The following is a 21,681-nucleotide window of genomic DNA, read 5'->3' on the forward strand; positions in this document are numbered from 1 at the left end:
GGTCCCCATGTGGAGGCATGGGGTCTATGAGCTCTTTTCCATGTTTCCAGAAGCCCCAAAACATTGTGCATTTCCATCTGATAAGGCCAGAAATCCTGACCTAAACATGTGAGATGATAACTCAGCTGTCCTGAGTGGACTTGTGTCCCCCCCACCCCCGCAACACACACACACACACACACACACAGATAAGTCCTTGTCCTAACTCCTGGTACCTGTAACTGTGGTTTTATCTGGAAATAGGATCATTGCAAATGTGAACAAGTTACGATGAGGTCATACTAGACTATGGCAGGCCCTAATCAAATGACGATGTCTTCATAAGAAGGAATTTGGACACATTGACTCGGAGATGCAGAGACACAGAGGGAAACACCATATGAAGACAGAAGCAGGGTTGGGGGTAATGTCTCTGTAGCCAAGTGACCCTGAGGGTCACCAGAGCCACCAGCAGCCAGGACAGAGAGGCCTGCAGTAGAGTTTCCCTCACAGCATCACAAAAAAACAGCCCTGCTGACATTTCAACCTCAAATGTGGGTATCCAGAACTGGGAGACCCTAAATGCCTATTGTTCAAGCTGTCCAGTATGTATGTGGTGCTTTGTTATAGCATCTGCAGGAAACTCATACGTTGGGCTGTTCAGAGCTTCCACATGGCAGGTGTTCTGCACCTCTGCGTGGCCGGAACAGCAAAGGAGGTCATTGCTGATCAATACTCACAATGTGTCTGGTCTGTGGAAACTTTTCCTAAGACTGAGGGAGGGGAATGGGCCCTGGAGGGAAAGTAATAAAGGGGCCCAGGGTGGAGAAAAGGAAGAACCTACAACACATAGTTCTAGAAAAGCACTTCAAGAGCCTCAAATCTACTGTGGCTTAGGGCCCCCAGGTACTAGAGATAAACCCCCCTCCCTGAGACTGAAAGGCCCCCAGGAAACCACAGTTCCTTGGTGGGCAAGTAGGATCCAGGGGTTCTGGAGTCTGACACTTGTAGCTGTGTGATCTTGGGGAAACATCTTTACTCCTGTCCCTGATGGGCAAAAGGGGTTCCTGTAGCCCCACACCCAGAAGGGTGACAGGTAAAGGGAGAATCCTGGGTGGAGGGGAGAGGCTACAAGGAAGTCCTGTCTGCCACTCACACACACCATCCTTTTGCCTGGTGGTACTGGCTCAAGTGACACTGGTGGTTTTTCCTGCCTACCCTGGACAGCTGTGGCCAGACTCTGGCCCCACTCTACAGATGGACAAACTGAGTCCCAAGCCCCACCATATCTCTGAAAGCATTAGAATCATCACCCAAGCAGGAAACCAAGACTCAGCCTTGTGCTGTTGGCCGTAGACCGAATGACCTGAAGTAGGGCACTGCTGACCCAAGAAGTCAGAGAGGACTCCGTCTGCTTTGCTGGCCCCTGAACAGGGTAGCAAAGGACACACTCTCAGTGACTCAGCAGTGACTCAGGAGAAGGCAGGGGAAACAGCTGGTCCTCCTCCAGCTAGGGAAGCAGCTGGAGCATCCCAGGGGGTGATCAGCAGCGAGGACATCCCATCACCTCTACCATGGGGACCTGGAGCCAGGAGCCCAAAGGCAGGAAGGACAGCTGGCAGTCTCCAGCTGAGCATCCCTGAGCCAGGCACCCCTGGAGTGCCCATGCATGTGTCCTCCAGCTCCCCACCAGGTGCCCACATCACAGAGGGGTAGTGAGGGGGGTTTCAAGCCTCAGGAATGAAGAAACTTGTTCTTTATCCACACAGTCAGGTGGCAGACAGATGGGCCTCAGTGTCCTTGTTTAAAATGGGATTAGAACCAGTCCCATATTGGGGCGTCTGGTGAAGCACTGGTCTTCAGCTCAGGTCATGATCCCAGGGTTCTGGGATGGAGGCCCAGGTTGGGTTCCACATTCGGCAGGGAGTCTACTTCTCCCTTTCCCTCTGCCTCTCTACCAGCTCAGGCTCTCAATCAATTAAATAAATGAAATCTCAAAAATAAAAAACAAAAAAACAAAACAAAACAAAAAACAGTCCCATGTCCTGGGAAGGTTGTGTGGTGGAGGCCGTGCCTGGAAACGGCAGCAGGGACCAGGTTCCCATGCACATTCCGTGTGTGGGCACCATTCTGGTGCTCCCTTGACTTCTCCGCCTCCAAACCTCTATCTCTGAATTAACTTTTCCACATGACGACCTCAGATCCTCTGTGAGCCTTTGCCTTCTCATGGCTAAAATGGGTAGAGTCATCCTTCACTCAGGAATGAAGCGCTGACTCACGCTGTCACGTGGACGAACCTCAAAAAACATGACAGAAGCGAGACACAAGGTGCCACATCTTGTGTGATTCCATTTCTAAGAAGTGTTTGACGTAAGTGAACCCAGAGAAACAGAAAGTGGCTGAGTGGATGCAAGAGACTGGGGTTTTAGGGGTAGGAGGAAGAACAGGGAGTCACTGATGAATGGGTATTGGGGTTTCTGTTTGTACTGTGTTCTGGGGAAAACTTTGGGAACAGAGGTAGTGCTTGCACAATATTGTGAATGCACTGAATGCCACTGAACTGTTCACTTAAAAACAGTCAGAATAGTTATATCTTACTGCACACACAAAATATGATTACATACCCCCCTCCCTTCCTTCCTTCCGGTGAAGTAGAGTTTGTGAGCAAAGGACAGAGATGAGAAAGCTGCTTAGGCGCATCTGGTAGAAGCATCTGGAATGCAGTGGGAGGGACAGGCCAGCCCAGGAACTCCCCAGGGTCCGAGTCCCAGGCCAGGAAGGTGGCTGAGTTGAGGCTCCTGAATGGTTGTCCCAAGACCTGTGGGCGCCAGGAGAAAGGCCTGGCAGGGCCAGGTCCCCAGATGCTGGGGCGGAAGCCAGAACAATAGCATCCCCTGCATTTGGACCCCTTCCAGAGAGGTTCACATTTTCCATGGAGATAGCACTCATGAGAACTGGCAGGGAGAAGAGAAAGCCAGGGGCCGGGTTTCCCTGGCGCCTGCTGCGCCCAGTGTGGCTGGGTGATGCTCTGCTGCATGCTCCCTGTGGATACCTGGCTCGTGGGTCCTGGTCACGGGGAAGCCGTGGGAGCACTGCTTTCACTCCACCAGGTGACCTGGTGGAGAGATGCCAGCCTGCCTGGTCTCCGAGAGGTCCACAGGGCAAGGCGAACACAGTCCCAGCCAGAGTGAGGATGTGAGCACCCCTCACTTGTCTGGAACCACCTCCCCAGCAGCCTTGCCTATCCGGAGAGCCCCTGGAACAGTAAATCAACAGGGACGGCCGCTGGCAGCCAGGGACCCCGCCCCAAGTCCCAGCCTGCAAGCTTCGTCTTGCTCAGAGCCTCCTTCCTGCTGGCCCAACACGCAGCACAGACAGGGCTGGTCTCTGGGCCCCCGGGCTGATATGACAGGAGAAGAGCTTTCACAGAGACCCCCACCTCCGGGGTGGGGCGATTTCCCCATGGCCCTTCCGCCTGCCTATCTGCCTGGCCCAGCAGGGCCGCCAGGTCTCACCGTGAGGAGCACTGCGTCAAGAGTCACCGGAGGGACTCGGGCTCATCTCAGGCTTTGTCCACCAACTCTGAGCCCATTGGAAACCACGTGTCACCTTCCAGGGCTTTATGCTCACAAAGCACAGCCTCCCCATTTTACAGCTGAGAAAACTGAGCTTCCAAATCACAAGCCTGGCTCGTCAACAAAGCAGGAAGCTGTGTCCAGTGGCTCATCTCACGCTAGAAGATGAGAATCTGTGCACTGCACATAGCACGGACACCAGCCCCGAGCCGGATGGCTCATCTTCACAGCCTGCAAGAGAACCATTGCTCCCTCATTTTACAGACAAGGATACTAAGGCCCAGGACTTGAAGCTGCTCACCCCAAGTCCCAAGCCAGGAAGCTGGAGACGCCTTGGGGCCCCTGGGTAGTGCACACCTTGTCCTGGTCCAAACTGAGGTCCAGCCTTTGCCTTCAGCTTTGGGGAGATCTACGTCAAGACTGTAACTGTGTCTTCATTTAGGGCGGGGACTGGCCCCATTAGAAGACCAGCTGCATGGGATGCAGGATGCTTGGGTGGCTGGCTCAGTGGTTCAGCATCTGCCTTCAGCTCAGGGTGTGATCCCAGGGTTATGGGATTGAGTCTCACATTGGGCTCCCTGCATGGAGCCTGCTTCTCTCTCTGCCTGTGTTTCTGCCTCTCTCTCTGTGTGTCTCTCATGAATGAATAAATAAATAAAATCTAAAAAAACAGAGAGAAGACAAGACCAGCCAGATGATTTAGGATGGGGGCTTCGGGGTCCCACAGCATCAGCCGACTTGGTAACCACGTGGGCAATGAATGAATGAATGAATCAATTAGTCGTGCCTATGTCACAGAACCCAAACACAAACCCTGGACAGCAGGGCGGGGCTGGGGTGGGGCCCCCTGGCTGGCTACGCTCCATGCATTTGCTCATATGTCACTGCCGGAGGGTCACCCACCCTGAGGGCAACAGAAATGTCTCCTGTGAACACCTCCTGGGCAGCCGTCTTGCAGCACTAACTTTGGCTGGTTTTAAGCCTTCGTGGTAATGAACTGTTTTGGGGAGTTTATCTTGCTTTCACGACATCCATGAATGAGTCCTAGTGAATTCTCAAATCTCAGTGTGGTTTGGAGAGCTCTCCAGACTTATGGCAGGTGGAGTGAGCAATGAGACAATCTCAGGGACAATGCCCTCAGACTCTCAGGCAACTTCCCTGTCACACTCCGATCTTGCTCAACCGTGCACGAGATGGGTGACCACTCGTGTTAGGAGGAGAAAAAAGGGCTCAGAGAATTAGTTACACATACAAGATCTAAACCCCTGTCTCTCAAATTTTTTCATCTAAACCTCTCTGCAGTGTAGACCACCAAGTCATGTATTTTGAAAAGGCCAGTGTAGGACTTATTTATTGCTGCATAATGAACCACCTCAGAACTTGCTGGTTTAAAACAACGACTGCCCTATTCGTTCATGACTCCGGGGTTCAGCTGCTTGGGTGCAGCTGGGTGACTCTTGGGCTGCTGTCACCCTGTGGTCATGGGGCAGCTCCACCGGTGCTGGATGGTCTCAGATGCTCTCACTGGTGGCTGGTCGTTGGTGCTGACCCTGTGGGCCATGTGGTTCCTGCCAGCCACGTCGGGCTTCTTCCTTGGTGTCTTGGGAGGCTGGAGAGCACAAGCCCTGAAGCATGAGCGCTTGTCTGCTCATGTCCTGGTTAATAATGCTCCATTGGCCAAAGCCGGTCATAGCCAAGCCCAGAGACAACAGGCAGGACAGAACAAGACATGGACACAGGGAAGTGTAGACTCAGGGTTGTGACTACAGCAATCTTGACTGTGTGGACTTCCAAAAGGGGAATGGATTGCTTAAAGTTCTGGTGCTCTCAATGGCCATGAGAGTACATCCTCTTCCTCCCTGGCAGGCACAGAGGAGGCACAAGAGGGTCTTTGAAGCTGAAGGACTTGTCGTCTCCTCCTGGCGGCTCATGACCGTCTCCAGGAGCAGTGGGAAGGGGACTCTGGCTTCTAGCTGGTAACAAAGGCTGGCCAGGCAGCCATTGGAAGGATGGGCTGCCAATCACAGGGTCCCCTTGCTGGGGGGAGAGAAGATGTCTTCCTGGGACCTCGGAAGCAGGCCAGCAGCATGGGGAGGGATCGGGGCCCCTGGCCTGGGGCCGTGGGAGAGATAGGCTCTCCCCTCCTCCTCCGGAGCCCTGCCAGCTGCTCCCAGGCTTGGGCTGTCTGCTGACACTGTTCCCCTTCCAAGAGCTGAGCCCCCTGGGTCGGGCAGCCTTCCAATAGCAGTCCCCCCGTCTGTAAAAGGAGGACAATCTTGCCTCCCTCCCTGGGTGGGTGCCAGGATTACACTAGAAAGGGGATGTTCACAGCCGAAACCCAGCTTCCTTCCATCACTGTAAGTTGTTGTCCCACATGATGCACCCAAGTGCCCTTGGGGGCCTGTCATTCACCCCACCACTGCTATGGCCCTGCCCACGTCAGCACCCTGGGGACCCAGAGTCCACAGGGGCTCATATTGGCCTCGTTCCCTCACACATGGCTTTGCTGGTCAGGGTGGGGCCCGGGGAGTCGGGGTGAGCCAGGTTTCCCTCCCCAGGGTGGGCTGCGTCTTCTGGGACGCTGTGGAGACCTCCTGCTCCCCTTGGTCCAGAAGGAAATATCAGCCCACCCAGGGCTGTTAGAGGAAGCACCTCCCCCAGGTCACTGGGCACATGGGGCAGACAGGGCCGTGCTCCCTGCCTGAGCTTGTCCTTACCACCCCTGTCTGCATGAGGGACGCTGACTGTGCCACTCCCCTGCCGCCCTCATCCTCCCTATCTCTCTCGGAGGTGCAGGGCGGCAAGGGTCAGGAGAGGGGCAAGGTGGAGGCTTCCGGAACCAAGGCTATGATGATGATGTCACCATGGCCCTTGATGGGTGCTCCGTGCTTGTCCTGGAATGGACACCCTCATGATCTCTGGGAGGTGCCCTGGCTGGCATAGACCCGCTCCAGCCACCTGCTCACAGCCACCCACAGACAACGTGGCCCCTGTCACTCCCTCGTTTACAGATGGGGAAGCTGAGGTCCGTTCGGGTCACCCCAGGTCACTGGTCAGGGTGGTCTGGCTGGAACTCTTGGCCTGGATTCTTTTGTCTGCAGGCACAGGACCCCTTTCCTCCTCAGATACCCCAGCTGGCTCTGCAGCATGGGTGGGGAGAGGTGGGCAAGTGGGAGGCCCCACAGTGCTCACCTTCCTGCCTGCCTCTACTATCTCCATCAGGGCCCCGGGAATGCATCGAGATCACTGAGGATGGAGTGTGCTGGAAATGTGCTGCCTGTCTGGTGGGGTGTCCCCATATCCCCCACCCCGGGATGCTCTGAGTGCTCTCCTCTCTCTCTTTGCAGGGGTGGCTGGGAGGGGCTGGCTTCACTGGGCTCCAGTGGGCACTGGAGGGGGGTGGCAAGCAGCATTGACAGGCTTCCTCACCAGCCCCTGAGCCATTGTGTGCCCTCCCAGCTGCCAGCGGGTCCTTCACCTCCTGAAATACAAATCAGAGCTTGTCATTCTGCTGCCAGCAGCCCTTCCCTGCTCCCAAGGTTCCCAGGGCTGAAGCCCCCCTGCAGCCTCTGCTTCCACCCTGGCCCACCAGCCCCAGGCACCTTGGAGCCAATTCCAGTTCCAGGGTGAGGACCCCCACCCACACAGCCCCACCCCTCATTCCCTCCCCTGGGCCCCCTGGCCACTGCTTGCTCTGTACTCTGTGCCCCTAGGCCTCTGGCGCCTGGACCCTCGCCACCCTGGTAGGGAAGGCCCTACCAGAGTTCTGCCCACTGGGCGCCTGGCGCCCTGGCAGGTACATATTTGCTGGATGCAGGAATTCACTGCAGTCTGCGTGGCGCTCCGCCCAGTTGACAGGCTTGCAAACAGATGAAATACACCCTGGTACTCGAAGGGGCACAGAGCTTACTCCCTCTGTGCCGGGCACACGGCAAAACATGTAGCAAATAGTAGAGTGGGCAAAGGAAGTGTGAGAGGAGGGGCTGATCCAGAGACCTTCCCGGCAGGCCACTTGGGCTGGCCTGGGGGACAGGAGGCTGCTGGCAGGAAACAGCTTGTGCAAGAGGGTCAGCTGGAGGGGGTGTTGCTGTGTGTGCCTGAAAGGGAGGGCAGGGGTCAGGGCCAGGAGCCGGGAGCTGTGCCAAGCTGGGACATGGAGGGAGTCCAAGCTGCCACGTGGAACCTCAATGAGTCTGTTGGGGAGAGAAGGTGTGTGCTTACACTGGTTTTCAACAAAGGAACACAGGGCAGTGTGGGGAGGGTGGACCCAAGGGCCTGACTCTAGAATCACGGTGCCAGGAGGGAGATGAGGAACAGGGAGGAGAGTGCCAGCCACCTCACTGGATCTTACCTCCCCTTCTTCCTTAGTAACAGAACCTCCTGTTTTTATTGTGTCTACGGCCAGTTAGAATAAAGACAACATTTTCCAAGCTCCTGGGCAGCCAGATATGCAAGTAACTATCTTCTGACCAAGGGGACATCAATAGAAGTGTGAGGGGACACCTCCTTTCTCCTTCCTTTCTGTTGGCAAGAGTGTGTGTCAAGGCTGGCGTCCAAGCAGCCACTTTGGGCCATGAAGCCTTGTGTTCCGGAGAGTGAAGCAACAAGAGTATGGGTCTTTGAAAATTGTGCAGCCACCCTATCTTACCTGCACTGTTTCTCTGGGGCCTTTGGAAACTTCTAATGTGTTTGGGGTTACTGTGATTTTAGGTTTACTGTGATTCTCCAGCCAGATCTAAACCTAACAAATGCAAGCATGGAGGGGAGGGCTCAGATTCTGAGGGCTCTATGGAAACTTGGTGGGGTGTGGGGAGCAAGAAGAGAGAGCCAAGGCTGCCTTTGAGGTCCTATTGGGAGGTAGAATGGTTTGTTCAGCATGCATTAGGCACCTTCTGTGTCTGCTCAGTATACAGGTGAATGCCTGCTTTCTTCAGGGAGCTTGTAGTCCTCAATGGGACAGACAGACACTTGAAGAGCTCTGCTGGAAGAAGCAGCCGTGAAGCCCTTTGTGCGTTTGTTCTGCAGTTATTGAGCACCTACTATGTACCAGGTGCTGTGCTAGGTCTTGGGACCAGCAACAGGCATCACAAACCCAGTATGGAAGGTAGGGAGTCTGATGGGAATGTCAGACAAGCATCAAATGATCTTGTCATTAAATGACAGAGTAGAACTCGCCAAGTGCTACAGGGGGAATCCCAGGCCCTCAGCATGAGTGACTGCCCGAGACCGGGGAGGAGGGGCCGAGGAGGTGGTGGTGGTGTCAGGGCACGGGAGGCTCCCAGGGGCTTTGTGACACTGCCCTGTGGGGTGGGTGTCTCCAGGGCTCTCCTAGACCAAAGCCACTTGCCCAGTGCTTCTCCCTCCCACTTGCTCCTGGCGGCCCGACTTGGCTGTGGTTGACAGCAGATGGGGCCTGGCCAAAGCGAGTCCAGGCCCACAGGATGAAGGGGCAGGGCCATGCAGGCAAGGCTGGGGTGCTGGTTTGGGCTGTCATGGGCAGGGATGGACACGAAGAGGAGTGGACACATGGGGGCCAGCTTTAGGAGGTGAAGGCGATGGGAGATTGTGTCGACACATTGGGGACGGTAATGAAGGAGAGGGAGAGGCCCGTGTAGCACCCCCTCCAGGCTTCTGGCCTGTGTGCTTGGTGACGGGTGGAGGAGGGGTCCTCTGAGGCTGTGCCTGATGGGAGGAGAGAATCAAGTCACTTAGAGGGATTTTTTAATTGGGGTAAAGTATATATAACATAGTATTTACCATTTTCACCAATTTCCAGCATCCAGTTCAGGGGCACACTCACACTATTGCACACCCACCCCATCTGGATCCAGAATGTTCCAACCACCCACACTGAGACGCCGACCCCATCATGCATGGACCCCCATGCCCACCTCAGCCTGGGCACCACCATCTGCTGTCTCTGAGGGTTTCACAACTCCAGGGACCTTGTACAAGTGGACTCAAGCAGTGTTAGTCTTTTTGTGACAGCCTCGTTTCTTTCTTTCTTTCTTTCTTTCTTTCTTTCTTTCTTTCTTTCTTTCTTTCTTTCTTTCTTTCTTTCTTCCTTTCTCCCTTCCTTCCTTCCTTCCTTCCTTCCTCCCTCCCTCCCTCCCTCTCTCTCTCTCTCTCTCTTTCTTTCTTTTCTAAGATTTTACTTATTTATTCATGAGAGATACATACAGAGAGAGAGGCAGAGACATAGGCAGAGGGAGAAGCAGGCTCCCCATGGGGATCCCGATGTGGGACTTCATCCCAGGACCCTGGGATCATGCCCTGGGTCGAAGGCAGATGCTCAAACACTGAGCCACCCAGGTGCCCCATGACCACCTCATTTCAATGAGCCCCAGGTCCTGTCCTCCAGTTCAGCACTGGGTAGCAAGGGTCCATGCTTCCTTCCTCTTCAAGGCTGTGGAATGATCCCCTGTGTGTGTGGACGGCATCTTGTTTGTTCCTCTGACAGTGGACAGTTACCGTCTGACTCCAGGGAGCACTGCTGCTGTGGACGTGGGTGTGCGAATCCCTCTTTGAGTCCCCGATTGGAGTTCTTTGGGGGCATATTCCTGGCTGGGGCCCGTGCTGATTCTGTTTCCTTTTCTGAGGAGCTGCCAGACTGTTTCCCAGAGCAGCTGACCCGTCTTCCATTCCCACCGACAGTGATTGGGCAAGGGTGCTGACTCCTCCGCATCCTCCCCAGCACCTGTGACATTGTGTGATTTTATGTTACATTATGTGAGTCTATCTCATGACTTTGTGTGTGATTTTACTGCCATAGCCATCCTGGTGGGCATGAGGTTGGTGAGTGTAATTTTGGACAAGTTGAGGTGGAGGTCTTGGAACATCCCCAAGGCAATGAGGAGGGGATGGCTGGGCAGCCAGGACTGGGGTGAGCAGACCATCCCCGGCTGCAGAGGCACATGTGCCATCATCCACGCAGCACAGACGACGGAGGCCATGGCACCTGTGAGCTCGCAGGAGCGGAGGACACCGGTGGGTGGCAGTGGTCTGCGGCACAGGGGTGTGGGTTTTGTGGCAACTGAGGGAAGGGGTGGTCAGCGGTGTCACCTGTCGCTGGGAGGTCTAAACTTCCATGGGCTTCGGGGTGAAGGTGGGCATCTGAGGCTGGAGCAGAGAGCCTCCTCTCAGTCCCCAGCAGGAATAGGAAAGAGTCGACACAGGAGAGAGAAGTCAAGATTCCATCAGCAGTAACCACATAAGGACGGGAATGCAATCGAGTAGCAAACAGAAATGTAGAAGATTCCAGAAGCATACATGCAGATCATACCTCTACCTCAGGCCTCCAGAAGCAAAGAAGGAAGGCAGCAGAGTCCACAGAATTCTGAGAGACTTTGTCAGGACCTCTCCTGATTTCCAAAGAACTCACTGCAGGGGTGGATGGGTGGGCAAGAGACATGGTTCAGAATGTTCCAGAATGCCCTGAGACACCTCCCCACCCCCCAGCTGCAGGATGCGCTTTTTCAGAGCGCCACGTGTCCTGCTGGGGGCCAGTCGGAAGCCGACCAAGTGCCTCTGGGCAGAGAAGCTGCCTGGGATGTGGGGTGAGCCTGAGGGCAGCCTCGGCCCTGCGCTGCCGCTCAGGGGGGCCGCCCAGAGCAACCACGGCTGCACCACGCCCTTCGTCCCAGCGAGTAGGACAAGGAGCATCCCTGGAAGCAGAAGCCACCCCGCAGCGCGGCAGAAGGGACGGAGGATACAGCCCGCACAGCCCGTGGAGGACGGCGACCCAGGTCGTCAGCAAGCGTCAGGAGAGACCGGGAGATCCTGGCTCCGGTGCCTGGAGCACGGGACCCAATGCCCAGCGTGAGCCCGGCGATCAGACGGTCCCTCAGGCTCCTTTCCTCTGTTGAATTCAAGTAACATTAAAGGTGGTATTTAAAAACCAAACCAGCACATATCCGTCTCTTTCTAGCCTATTGTAAACTTATGTCTACGTGGCATTTACCTACCTGCCTTCCTTCCTTCCGTCCGGTCCATCTACCCTGCCCTCCGTATACAAATGCAGGGAGGCATGGACGCGGTGATATTTACCCAATGCCAACGGCGGTTATCTCTGCGCAGAAGGACCGTGGACCCTGTGTGGCAGCTCGAGGCTTTTCTAGCTTTTGCAATAATGTGTTAGATGTGAGGGAAGTGGTCTGAGAGCCAGCGGGCAGGAGGCAGAGGTGCACAAGGCGGAGGTTGGGGGTGTCAGGGCACGGGGACAGTGGGCGGGTTCGTTCCAGGATGGTCCAAATGTAAGAGGAGGATTTCCCCCTGAAACACATCTTTGGGGAATGAGGACCCCGCCTTGGGCTTAAGTGCTTACCCAGCATCTAGTCCTGCGGGGCTCTCAACACGGCAGCCTGGCTCCTGAGAGCCAGAGCCGGGGGGCCTTCCGACAGAGCCAGCTAAAACTGTCACCATCGTAGCAGGAGAGCCTCATGTCTCAAATGCTGGGTGTCCCCTGTGGCCCTGGCCTTTGGAAAATCTCTTGGCGCACACAGCTGTGATTACACTGTGAGAGACGAGCACCCGCGGCCTGGCAGGAGCCAGCACACCGGGACACAGACGTCCTCACGTCCTCACGCCTGTCCTCAATGCTTGGGTAGAAGTGTTTCCAGAGGCCAAGGTTTCCTTACGGATCTTTACATGGCTGATGATCGGACAGCATGGGCAAAGTGAGGACGACGTGCATTGGAAACTGTGTCAGGTGACTCACATGGCGTGGTGTAGATGCCGGTGTGAGCTGGCCAAACCCACGAGTGGCTTATTTCATAAGTGGTTGTAAATACGTCCGTAGGACCCAAGAACGCACTACTTACAGACAAGCTGGCGTTGGACAACTTCATCCACATCTTTCAAAAGTGACTGTTTGCACATTGGTCACACATTCCCCTTTTGTGTGGTCTTCTCCTTGGAACAACAGAGGTGCCCCATATAGTTCAGCACTGCCTGAGTTTATAGCGTGTGTATGTGTTTGTGAGTTTTTGCATATTCATGTGTGTGTTTGTGGTGCGTGTTTGTATGCGTGTTTGCGTGTGCATACGTGTGTGCGCATGCCCATGTCCATCGGCATGTGTCTGTCCACGGGTGTTTGTGTGAGGGGCGGTGTGGCCCGTTCCGTGGGGATGGCTGGTGGCCTTGCTCAGATGTGGCAGCAGAGTGGGGCTCCGGGCAGGAGCCCGGGGCCTGGTGACCGAGTGTAGGGTGAGGAGCATGTTGGGAGACAGGGGTGATGGCCAGGTTTCTGGCTCAGGAAACCCAGAGGCCTGTGATGTTGTCATGGAGACGGCATCGAGGGGCAGGGCGCGGGTTACGGGGCGAAGGTCAGTCAAAGCTGGGCCAAGCTGAGTTTGAGGCATCTGAGACACGTAGGTGCAGACATTCATCTCAATCTCCGGGGAGTCCCGTGTTAGGGACAGGGCCCTGGGGTTGCCCGTGCCCGGCAGGCAGGCAGGGGACGGGGCTGGTAGAGCCCGGGGGCTGGGCAGGGTGGAAACTGAGATGAGACATGGGGCAGCAGCCACCCCGTCAGTGCTGCTGAGGGGGCCGGCCCTGGCGCTGAGCTGGGGAAAGGCAGTCCAGGCGGATGGCGGATGGCGGGGTGAGGCCGTCAGCAGGGACAGCCACTCTGGGGCCCCCGACCCCAGCAACCCCCTCCCTCCCCACCCCCTGCAACCAGGAAGGGGAGGGCTGAGGAAGAAGCGGCCAGGCTGGGCTCCTGAATGAAAGCCCTGGGGCCTTGGCACACATTGGACCCTCTCCTTTGAATCCCTGGCAGTTCTGGGGCTTAATTAACGAACAGCTCGGGGCACCCCTCTCTCTCTTCAGAAAGGACTCCATGGAAACGTCCCACAGGCTCCTTAGGCAGGCTCTGGTTAATGGGGCCGCCCCTCGGGGCTGTAACGGCCCCGGCTGGGTTCCCAGCATGTTAATGGAAGGTGCTGGCCAAAGGCCATCCGCTGGCACCCACGCCAGCAACCTGGGCCGGTTCCTCCTCCTCATTCATGTTCCCAGCCCAGTAGCAGCGCTGGGAGCCAGGGATTCGGAGTCTGACATTTTTTTTTTCCATATTCCCTGGTGACTTTTGAAGAATCTCACTTTTAAAGTCATCTTGGCCAAGGGCCTGGGGGTAACTTGCAGTCACGAGTGGTAAAGAGGCCACACGGTCCTTGCGGGCCAGACTGGGCACCAGACCAGTGACTCCTGGGAGCCCAGAGCCAGTGGCAGGAACGGGGAGGTTATGTGTGTTGGTGAGGTGTGTATCTGTATGCATACTTGCGTACCATGTGTTTGTCTACACCTGCTGGCCGGGGCCGAGGCTGGAGCTATCCCCCCAACCCTGGAGGCTGCGCCTGTGCTGGTGGACCTCAGGCTCTTGGAAGGACCCATGGAGGTGGGCTCAAGGCTGGGGAGGGTGTCTGAGGGGCCCTGCCCTCCGCTGTCATGGACTCCATCAGGCCCAAGCAGCTCCCCGACAAAGCAAGAAGCCTTCCCAATGAGCTATTGGTTAAAGAGACGCATAGTGATGGGGCACGAGGTGGGCTTGGGCAAGCGCTAGAGCCAGCCAACAAGTCCCCAGAGGACTTCAGGCAGATCCCAAGGGACCCGAGGGCCCGGCAAACAGCCACATGTGAACCAAGTCATGGGATACCTTGCTCTGTGCAGCAAACTCCTGGGAAGTGTATTCCCCAGAGATGGGCTCCCTTATGTCACTGGATAGTGGGATTCCTGACAATCATTCCTTCCCTGCTCCTAAAGAAGAATTTGGGGGAATGCAGTGGGCCAGGAGAGAGAAGGGGGTGGGTTGGCGGCGGGGGCCCCCTCCTTCCTGCTGGTCCTCAGTGCCTGAGCCAGTGCAGCCACCCAGGCAAAGGGCTGGAGGCCCAGGAAAGTGACCCACCACTTGGCCCGGTGGGTGTCTGAGTAGCTTCTGGTCCTGCCCCATGGTCTTCCCACCAGCTCCTGCCCCCGCTGCCCTTTCTCCTGAGCTCTTGCCTGCTGGGAGAGAACCAAGGGCTGCAGAGGCCATGGCATGGCCTGGACTCGTTTGTCATCACTTGGCTCCTTCAGAAAAGCGACAGAATAGTCTTTCCCGAGAGAAAGGAACAGCATCTGGATGGCCAGCCCAGGTCAGCCTGCATGCATCCTGGGGGGCATCCCTGGGGCCCCTGGACAGCAGTGCTTCGAGAGGGTGGGCTCCAGCAGGTGCACAGGAGCTGTGGTGATAGCTAGGGCAAAGTGAGTTGTACATGCTCCTGGACTTCCCCTCTGGAGGGCAGGGACCTGGGCCTTTGGGGTGCTCTATGCCTTCCTGCTGGGTCCTTTTCCCTTCTCTGTCTCCCAGGCATCAGCCTAGCTGCCCTAAGGCCCCATGCTGGGACTGGCCCCTAGGTGAGGCCCCTCTCCCACCCTGTCTTGGGCTGCTCTGCAGCCCTGGGAACCCCACCCCCACCCCAGCTGCCATGCTCGGGCGCTGTAAGCACGTGGGGACCTGGGGTTCTCCACAGGGCCCGCAAGGTCACAGAGCTGTGGGGTGGGCTGTCCCTCAGAGGGTGTGCGTGATGGATGTTGGCTGAAATCATGGCCTGGAGGTGCGTCAGTGACCGAGGCAGCTTCCAGACTGTTTGCTTTTAATAGATCAACAATGCTACACCAGAGGTGCACGGACAGACCAGTGTACATATTTACAGTTCCCGGGGGCTGATCCTGCCCTCTGGTCGCGGCGCACAAGCCAACCCGGATGCTGTGCGGAATTGCCCCTTTCTCCCGGGCAGGCCTTGTCCAGGCCCGAGGCAGGGACATCCCTACGACCTGAGCCCGCTCCTCAGAGTGAAGAGTTGGCAGAAATGCCCGTGTTTTGTGGGAGGGGCGGGAGGAACCGCATCCGAGCTCACAGGCCTATGGGCCCAGCCTTCCTCGCCCTCGGGTGCGCACCCGGCCCCTACAGACCCTGAGCTCTGAACCCGGCGCCCAGAGAACGGTGGTCCGGTCACCGTGGAACAGACCCCATGAATGACCCAAGTCAGGGCCAGCAAGGAATTCAGTCAAGTTACCAATCAGTCCAGTGGGAAAATAAAGAGAAAAGAGAATTGACCTGACAGCCCACAGACCAGGCAAAGAGAAGAGACTAAACTAGCCAAGCCTCCTGGCTGAATTCTTCTCAACCCACTGTATGAGCAGAACCTAACAGGTTTGGGCCCAGGTGACTTGGGATGGATGTGCTGGGCTGGGGGACCTCACTGCCCAGGGGCGGGGGATGCAGAGCGCCTCCTGCCACGTGTCCTGCTGGTGCTGGAGCAGAAGCTTCCTGACCACAGGGAGGAGGGCCCACGACTTTCCCCAAGCAGAACCTCGTGCTCCTCAAGAGTGACCTCAGAAGGGCTCCAGTAGGCACTCTGTCCCAGCCAGGGTGAGCTTTCTAGCATCAGCTCTGGGACCCGGAGACGTGGGGCTCTAGAGGCCCTCGGAATCCCACCCAGGCCTGAAGGTCTCCCTGTTACCATCAGCAAGGGCTAATCTCATGAAGGGCGAGACTGGGCTTCTGAGTGGAGCTCTGTGCAGTAGAGGCTGGGCTGCGGGCTCCCCACTACTCTTTCTTTGGGGCCAGGGGCAGCTTGACCCTGCAGGTCGATGCTACTTCTTGATTACAGTTTGGTATCTTTTAAGGCTCAATCTACACAGTGACAAAGATCCATCCAGACTCCTTCCTGGGCACATCCGGGGGTGGGGGACAATGAAGAGGAGAGTTCTGCTTGGAGAGGCGCAGAAAGGAGCAGCCTGAGGAGCCCGAGCCCATCTTGGGGCCTTGACGTCTTCGTGTCCTGTCATGGGTTGGGGAGAGCCTGCCCCAAACAAGCCTGTCACATCTCTCTCTTCCAGAAGGTGCGGCCCTGGCGTGTCCAGCTTGGCCTACTTACTGGGCAGAGGTGGGAGCACATGGTGGGGAGAAGGAGGTGCTGGCGGCCCAGCTCCAGACAGAGCAGCTCCAGACAGAGCAGCTCTTCCCAGCTCAAGGCCAAAGGTGGCCAGGAAGCTGCTCCCCAGAGCATGTGTTTGCAGGGCTCCTGGTGGACCCCATTCCAGGCACAGGCATTGTCCATCTGACCCTGAAAACCAGCCCAGCTGGCCCTTCCCAGAGATTAAGGAGAGGCTTCAGGATTCCTACACAGACAACCAGACAAGTGACAAAACCAAACCAAAGAGAAAAGCCAAAGAAGAGAGCGCTGAGCTGTGGAGTAGGTAGTTCTCTCTTAACGAGATAAATTGCTTTCCAATTCTGGTCACTATGTCCCCCGGAACACGCCTCGTCCTACGAACCCTGAGCTCCCCGGCAGAGCCAGCACCGTGTGAGGGCCCAGGGCCAGGGCCTAGGGCAGGGAGGCCATCTTCCTTGTGGGCAGAGCTGGAGCAACGACAATCTCGTCTGAATCCTCCGAGCTGCTGTCATCCACTTGTGGAGGCCCCATGGGCTGTGGTTGCTGTTGCAGTCCTAAGGGAGAGAACGGCCCTGCAAGGAACCAGAGGGGGTCGTCACCCAAGCTGCTTAGGGCTGGAGTGTGCCTTGGGCTGCTGCTCTCCAACACCTTGCATCGGACCTGCTCCTGCCAGGACGCCCAAGGTCACACCCAAAGCAGTGAAGGTGGGACAGGCCTTCAGAATCAGTGTCACAGCAGCCACAAAGCCACCTCAGCCTCCAAGCTCAGCTCGGAACATTCTGGCCATTTCCAAAAGGCCAACTCCTGTAAAAGGTGATGGCTGGCCAGCAGTGAGCAAGCTTGAGCGTGGGCGGGGGTTTCTGAGGACCACTTCATGGTGGCACCCTGAGTCTGGGGCCTGGGTGGGGCTGCGACCCGAGTGCAGGTGGGGCTGGGGACCACCTGCATGGGTAACAGCCACCTTCCTCATGACATGGGCCCTTGGGCAGGGGAGGCAGGCAGGACCAGGAGGTGCCCAGTGAGTCCTGCGAGCCTTCCAGCCTACCCTCCCCTGCTTTCTACACACACAGCCAATTTCCCAAATCCTCAGTCCACGCCGGAAGGGGCACCCCTGATGACTGCCTGCACCCGGAGAGCCAGCTTGGTGGAGGGCGGGGGAGGCGAGGGCAGGGGGTGGGTGGGCAACTGGCCCCACACAGGGCTATGCTCCAACCGGTGGAGGATGCGCAGTCATATGGCGGCCGAATACCACAGTTCACAATTCACAGTTCACAAGCTCTGACAGGGTGAAAGTTGAGTGGGGATCTTCGGGTCAGACATGGCGTGAAACCCTCAGCTCATGCAGGAGATCCTCCAGGGCCCAGACCCAGCCTCCCACACTCACCAGAGCAGGGCTGCAGGGAGGCTGGCTTCCTTGGCCCCCACGGCCCCAGCACTTCATCCTCTGCTGCCGGCCCCTCCACAGTCTCCCCGCTGCTCATGTCACTGTCCTCCTGGCCTGAAACAACACGCACACTCAAAGCACCTGCGGTGCGCAAAGCCAACAGCCAACACAGGCAGGGCTCGTCACCTCCACCTGTCTTTCTACCCCGAGGGCTTTGGTTTGGAAAAACTGCTTCCTTTTGCAATTTGCCCTGTCCTTCTCGGATTCCATCTGTGCGACCCAAGGGCGCAGCACGGAAAAATCCTCCAGTGCACATGCTCCACAATAGCGCCGCGTGGTGACAGCATGCTGCCCTCACAAATGAGACCTCAAGACTGTGTTTCTTGGTCTAAAGACAGCATCAGATCTCACGCACTCCCCTCCCGCTCATCTCCAGCATCACTGGGAGCAGGAGCTGGCAGCAAGAGAGGCTCCCCAACCAGTGTGAGGGGCCATCAGAATCCCAAGACCTGAAGAAAATGCTCAGGCCGCTCACATTGGGCTCTATCTCACACATGAGGCCGCAGGCCCTAGCCCAGGACCCCACGTCAGCCACTGGGCAGAGCAGGGACTGGGCCTCGTAGCTGGGGTATAGCAGTCCTGCCAGGTCCAGGGATTTCTGCAGCTTTTGGACCGTAATGAGGCAGAGAAGCAAATACAAGCAAAGCTTTGCTCAAAACTAACAAATAGGAAAGGCGCTGGCCTAAGGGAGGGAAACCACACAGTTCCAGTTAGAGCCAAGAATAAAAACCAAAGACACATGAGCCACGAAGCTCCAACTGTGTGGCCCGTTGGTTCCTGGAAGCTGCTACAACTGGCACCAGGGCTGCCTCCTGTGGGCTCGCCTTTCCCAGCAGCCTGGGGGATGAGGGCCGAAGCTGGGGGCACCTCCCTGCTGACAGCCATACTCTGTGCCTGAGTGGTCGCCCTGGGACAAGCCCCCGCACGTGCCTGCACACCCTGAACTTCCGGGGCAGCGGCCACACTGTTCTTGGAGCCCAGAGGGCCAGCTGCCCCTTGCATGGAAATCCAAGACGAAATGAAATTACCAGGAAAAGCAGGGCAGGGTGGCGCGGGCGGCTGGCGGGCGGGTGCCAGAGCGGGTCTCCTCCTCCTGGAAGCTGCAGGGGTGGCTCTCTGACTGGCGGCACTGGGGAAGAGAGAGAGGCTGGCCGCTTGGACTTTACAGACGCCCCTACCACCAAGGCCTTGGCAGAACCAGCACGGGTGGGTGGCACGGAGCACAGCGCGTCCGCCATCGGCCTCCCGGGCACATGCCAAGGTCAGGCGTCGACGCCTTCTCTCCCATGGTCCCTAGTGCTTGCTGCCGTGCCTGGTGGCACTGGTGAGACCCCAACCTGCGTGGCATCCCCAGCCGCCCCAGCTCATTGGGAACCAGACTGTGAGATCCTGGCTCCACCTGGCTCTCCTTCGGCAGAGAGGAAGCATAGCCTGAAAAGTGATGGGCGGCTGCCTTTCCTGTTGTGTAGACTGGGAAACGGGAACCCAAGCCTCTTGTCCTTGCACCTCAACAGACACTCCCTTGCCTGCTGCAGATCCTGCTCTGCCCGAGTCGACCTAGATGGGGTCTGAGTTTCCGCATCCAGGGCTCCAGCAGGTCTGGCAGGATCGTGGCTATTGAGAATGAGTGTGAGCTGCTGTGGGAAGGGCCTGACAACACTCACACCCTCCTGAACACTCAGGTCATGTCGAATTTTTTTTTTTCAAAAATTTTTTTAAAAGGGTAATGCGTTAGGACAAGAGAGCTGGCTACAAATTGGTGGGAACCAGAATCACACGGTGCCTATGCCCTTCTGCTGGTTTTCCCCAGCACAAGGGAGCCATTCCAGGAAGGCACCCTCCTGAGAGGCAGACCTGGTGGGCTACCCCACCTGCATGTGCAGGAGGAGCTCTGCACGGCGCGTTTGTGATCACGTGACATCTCCTGGCTCCCGTGCCCTGTGCCTGTGCATGGGTGGCCTGGTGGATAGGCAGCTTCCTGCGCCATGGCTGTGGCTGGTGTCTCCCAGTGACATGCAACAGAGGGGGGCCTGCCAGTTGGATTTACCTGTGTCTGACCCGTGCCAAGTGTGCCCGGAGGACGGACTGGATGGTGGTGATGGCCTCTTCCTCCCCGGGGTCATCCTGGGCCTGGATGGCACGGCTTGGAACACGTGGTGGTAGGGGGTCCTGCTATGATACCACAGTGGAGAAGAGAGCCATTTAGAAGCCTCTGCCCATCTTCCAGGTGTGGCAGGGCCCCTACCAGGCCCCCAGAGAGTCGTGTGGGTGTGCAGCCCCATTCCAGGTGGCTTATCTCGTCACTAACCATGTGCTCAGCAGGCTCCTGACCCTCAGATCCTAGAGATTCTTAAAATGAATGTCTTGTCATTTTTGCAGAGGACGGACAGATACAGAAAATGCTTATCTTTATTGTGTTTTTAAACTTCTGCCTTAATTGCGAGACAGGCACACTACCTAATATGTGAGCACCTCAAAGCCATGTGGCCCCTGAATTAAATCCAGCTGAGCCTGCACTACAGGTCCTGGTGCCTGGCCCAGTGTGGCCCCCTACACACAGAGTAAGGTGCCAGGTAGGACACGGACATAGAGATGCCACGCTGCCCTGGATGATGGGGCATGAGATGGCAATCTGGAGAGAGGGCAGTTAGCACCCTGCTGTGTCCCGCTCCCAGGGTTACCTGGCCTGGCGGGCTGGGAGGCCCAGGGGATTCTGAAGTACACGCCTGGCTTGATAGCAGCTTCACCCGTGCTAGGTGTCCCCTGAAAGCTGACTGAAGCACCGTAGCCGCCTGGTGGGGAACGAGGAGAGGGAAATGGGTATTAATCTCCCTGGAAGGTGGCAGGTGCAGAGAATGGGGTGCTGGAGGGGAAAGCTCTATCAGCAGAGAAAACTTTCTCTCTCACTGCTGCATAGCCACAGCCTCTGTGTCTCCTGCCTACTGCCTCGTGCAGGAAGAGGCATACCCAGCATCTGAACCCAGGCATCTGTTCAATGCTATCACATTTAGCTGCTCATATTCGTCCATATTCTAAACACAGTTATGTTTCCATATTGGGTAGTTAAGCCCATGCAACCTGCTTTCTATATACCTCTTTCAAAACCAAGTGGGCCAGAGCATGATCTCAAACGGTAGCAAAGGGATTATTTATCCTCTGACCTTAATCTTAAATGATCTCCTCAGACACACACATGGATGCTCTGTTAAGTCTGAGATCACTGTTCTGGATTCCAGGGGCAGCCCTGGCTGGAAACGTCACAGCATGACAAAAGGGTTGAGCTCTCATCGCATATTAGGCGAGCGCCACGCGAGCACACTGGGGCCTGATATGTCGCGTGTTTCGAGGTTAAGATGCTTCCAGCATCACGGTAACTAAAAGAAACAGCTTTGCTTTGTTGTTATTGGAGGCAGTGAAGGAGATGTCCTGAACTCAGGGTTCAGAGACAAGGCCCAACAAAGCGCGGTGAGCATAAGCAAGTGCATGTATAGACCGACCTGGGGTGGGGTGGGGGGCTTGCTGCATGCAGATGACCCATAGCGAGGGCTCGTAATGAGCGACACAGGCTGGGGTGACATGACAGCCACCAAAGCACTACAGAAGCCCAGCTCAGCAGCATCCTGCAGGGGTCTTGTCATCATCCCTTGGCTGGGGAGGTGAGGACAACCAGGCCTGGGGAGACCCCTGAAGACAAGCAGGAGAACACGACAGCACATGCTAGCCAGCTAGCTGGCTGGGAAACACTCTA

The 21,681-nt window shown here is 56.7% G+C and overlaps 1 protein-coding gene and 1 long non-coding RNA gene across 13 annotated transcripts in view; one reads left to right on the top strand and one right to left on the bottom strand.

Moving 5' to 3' along the window:
• Positions 1–4,440: 4,440 nt before the first annotated feature.
• LOC140638812 (uncharacterized) lies at positions 4,441–8,196 on the top strand. Its single transcript, XR_012035770.1, has 2 exons — positions 4,441–4,543; positions 7,960–8,196. It is a non-coding gene; the product is annotated as an uncharacterized lncRNA (long non-coding RNA).
• A 6,971-nt stretch (positions 8,197–15,167) lies between these two features.
• The window catches only part of IQCE (IQ motif containing E), a 46,237-nt gene continuing 39,723 nt past the window's right edge, over positions 15,168–21,681 (bottom strand). For 11 of the 12 annotated variants that reach the window (XM_072836805.1, XM_072836807.1, XM_072836801.1 and 8 more), the window contains 5 exons: positions 20,615–20,725; positions 19,981–20,105; positions 18,962–19,062; positions 17,874–17,987; positions 15,168–17,061 (listed from right to left, as the gene is read on the bottom strand). In XM_072836805.1, coding sequence (XP_072692906.1) covers positions 16,922–17,061; positions 17,874–17,987; positions 18,962–19,062; positions 19,981–20,105; positions 20,615–20,725 — 591 coding nt within the window. In that variant the 3' untranslated portion in view covers positions 15,168–16,921. The remainder of the gene's footprint in view (positions 17,062–17,873; positions 17,988–18,961; positions 19,063–19,980; positions 20,106–20,614; positions 20,726–21,681) is intronic. The other variant, XM_072836798.1, reaches the window with a different exon arrangement.

This window comes from Canis lupus, chromosome 8, assembly GCF_048164855.1.
Source record: "Canis lupus baileyi chromosome 8, mCanLup2.hap1, whole genome shotgun sequence".
NCBI lineage: Eukaryota > Metazoa > Chordata > Mammalia > Carnivora > Canidae > Canis > Canis lupus.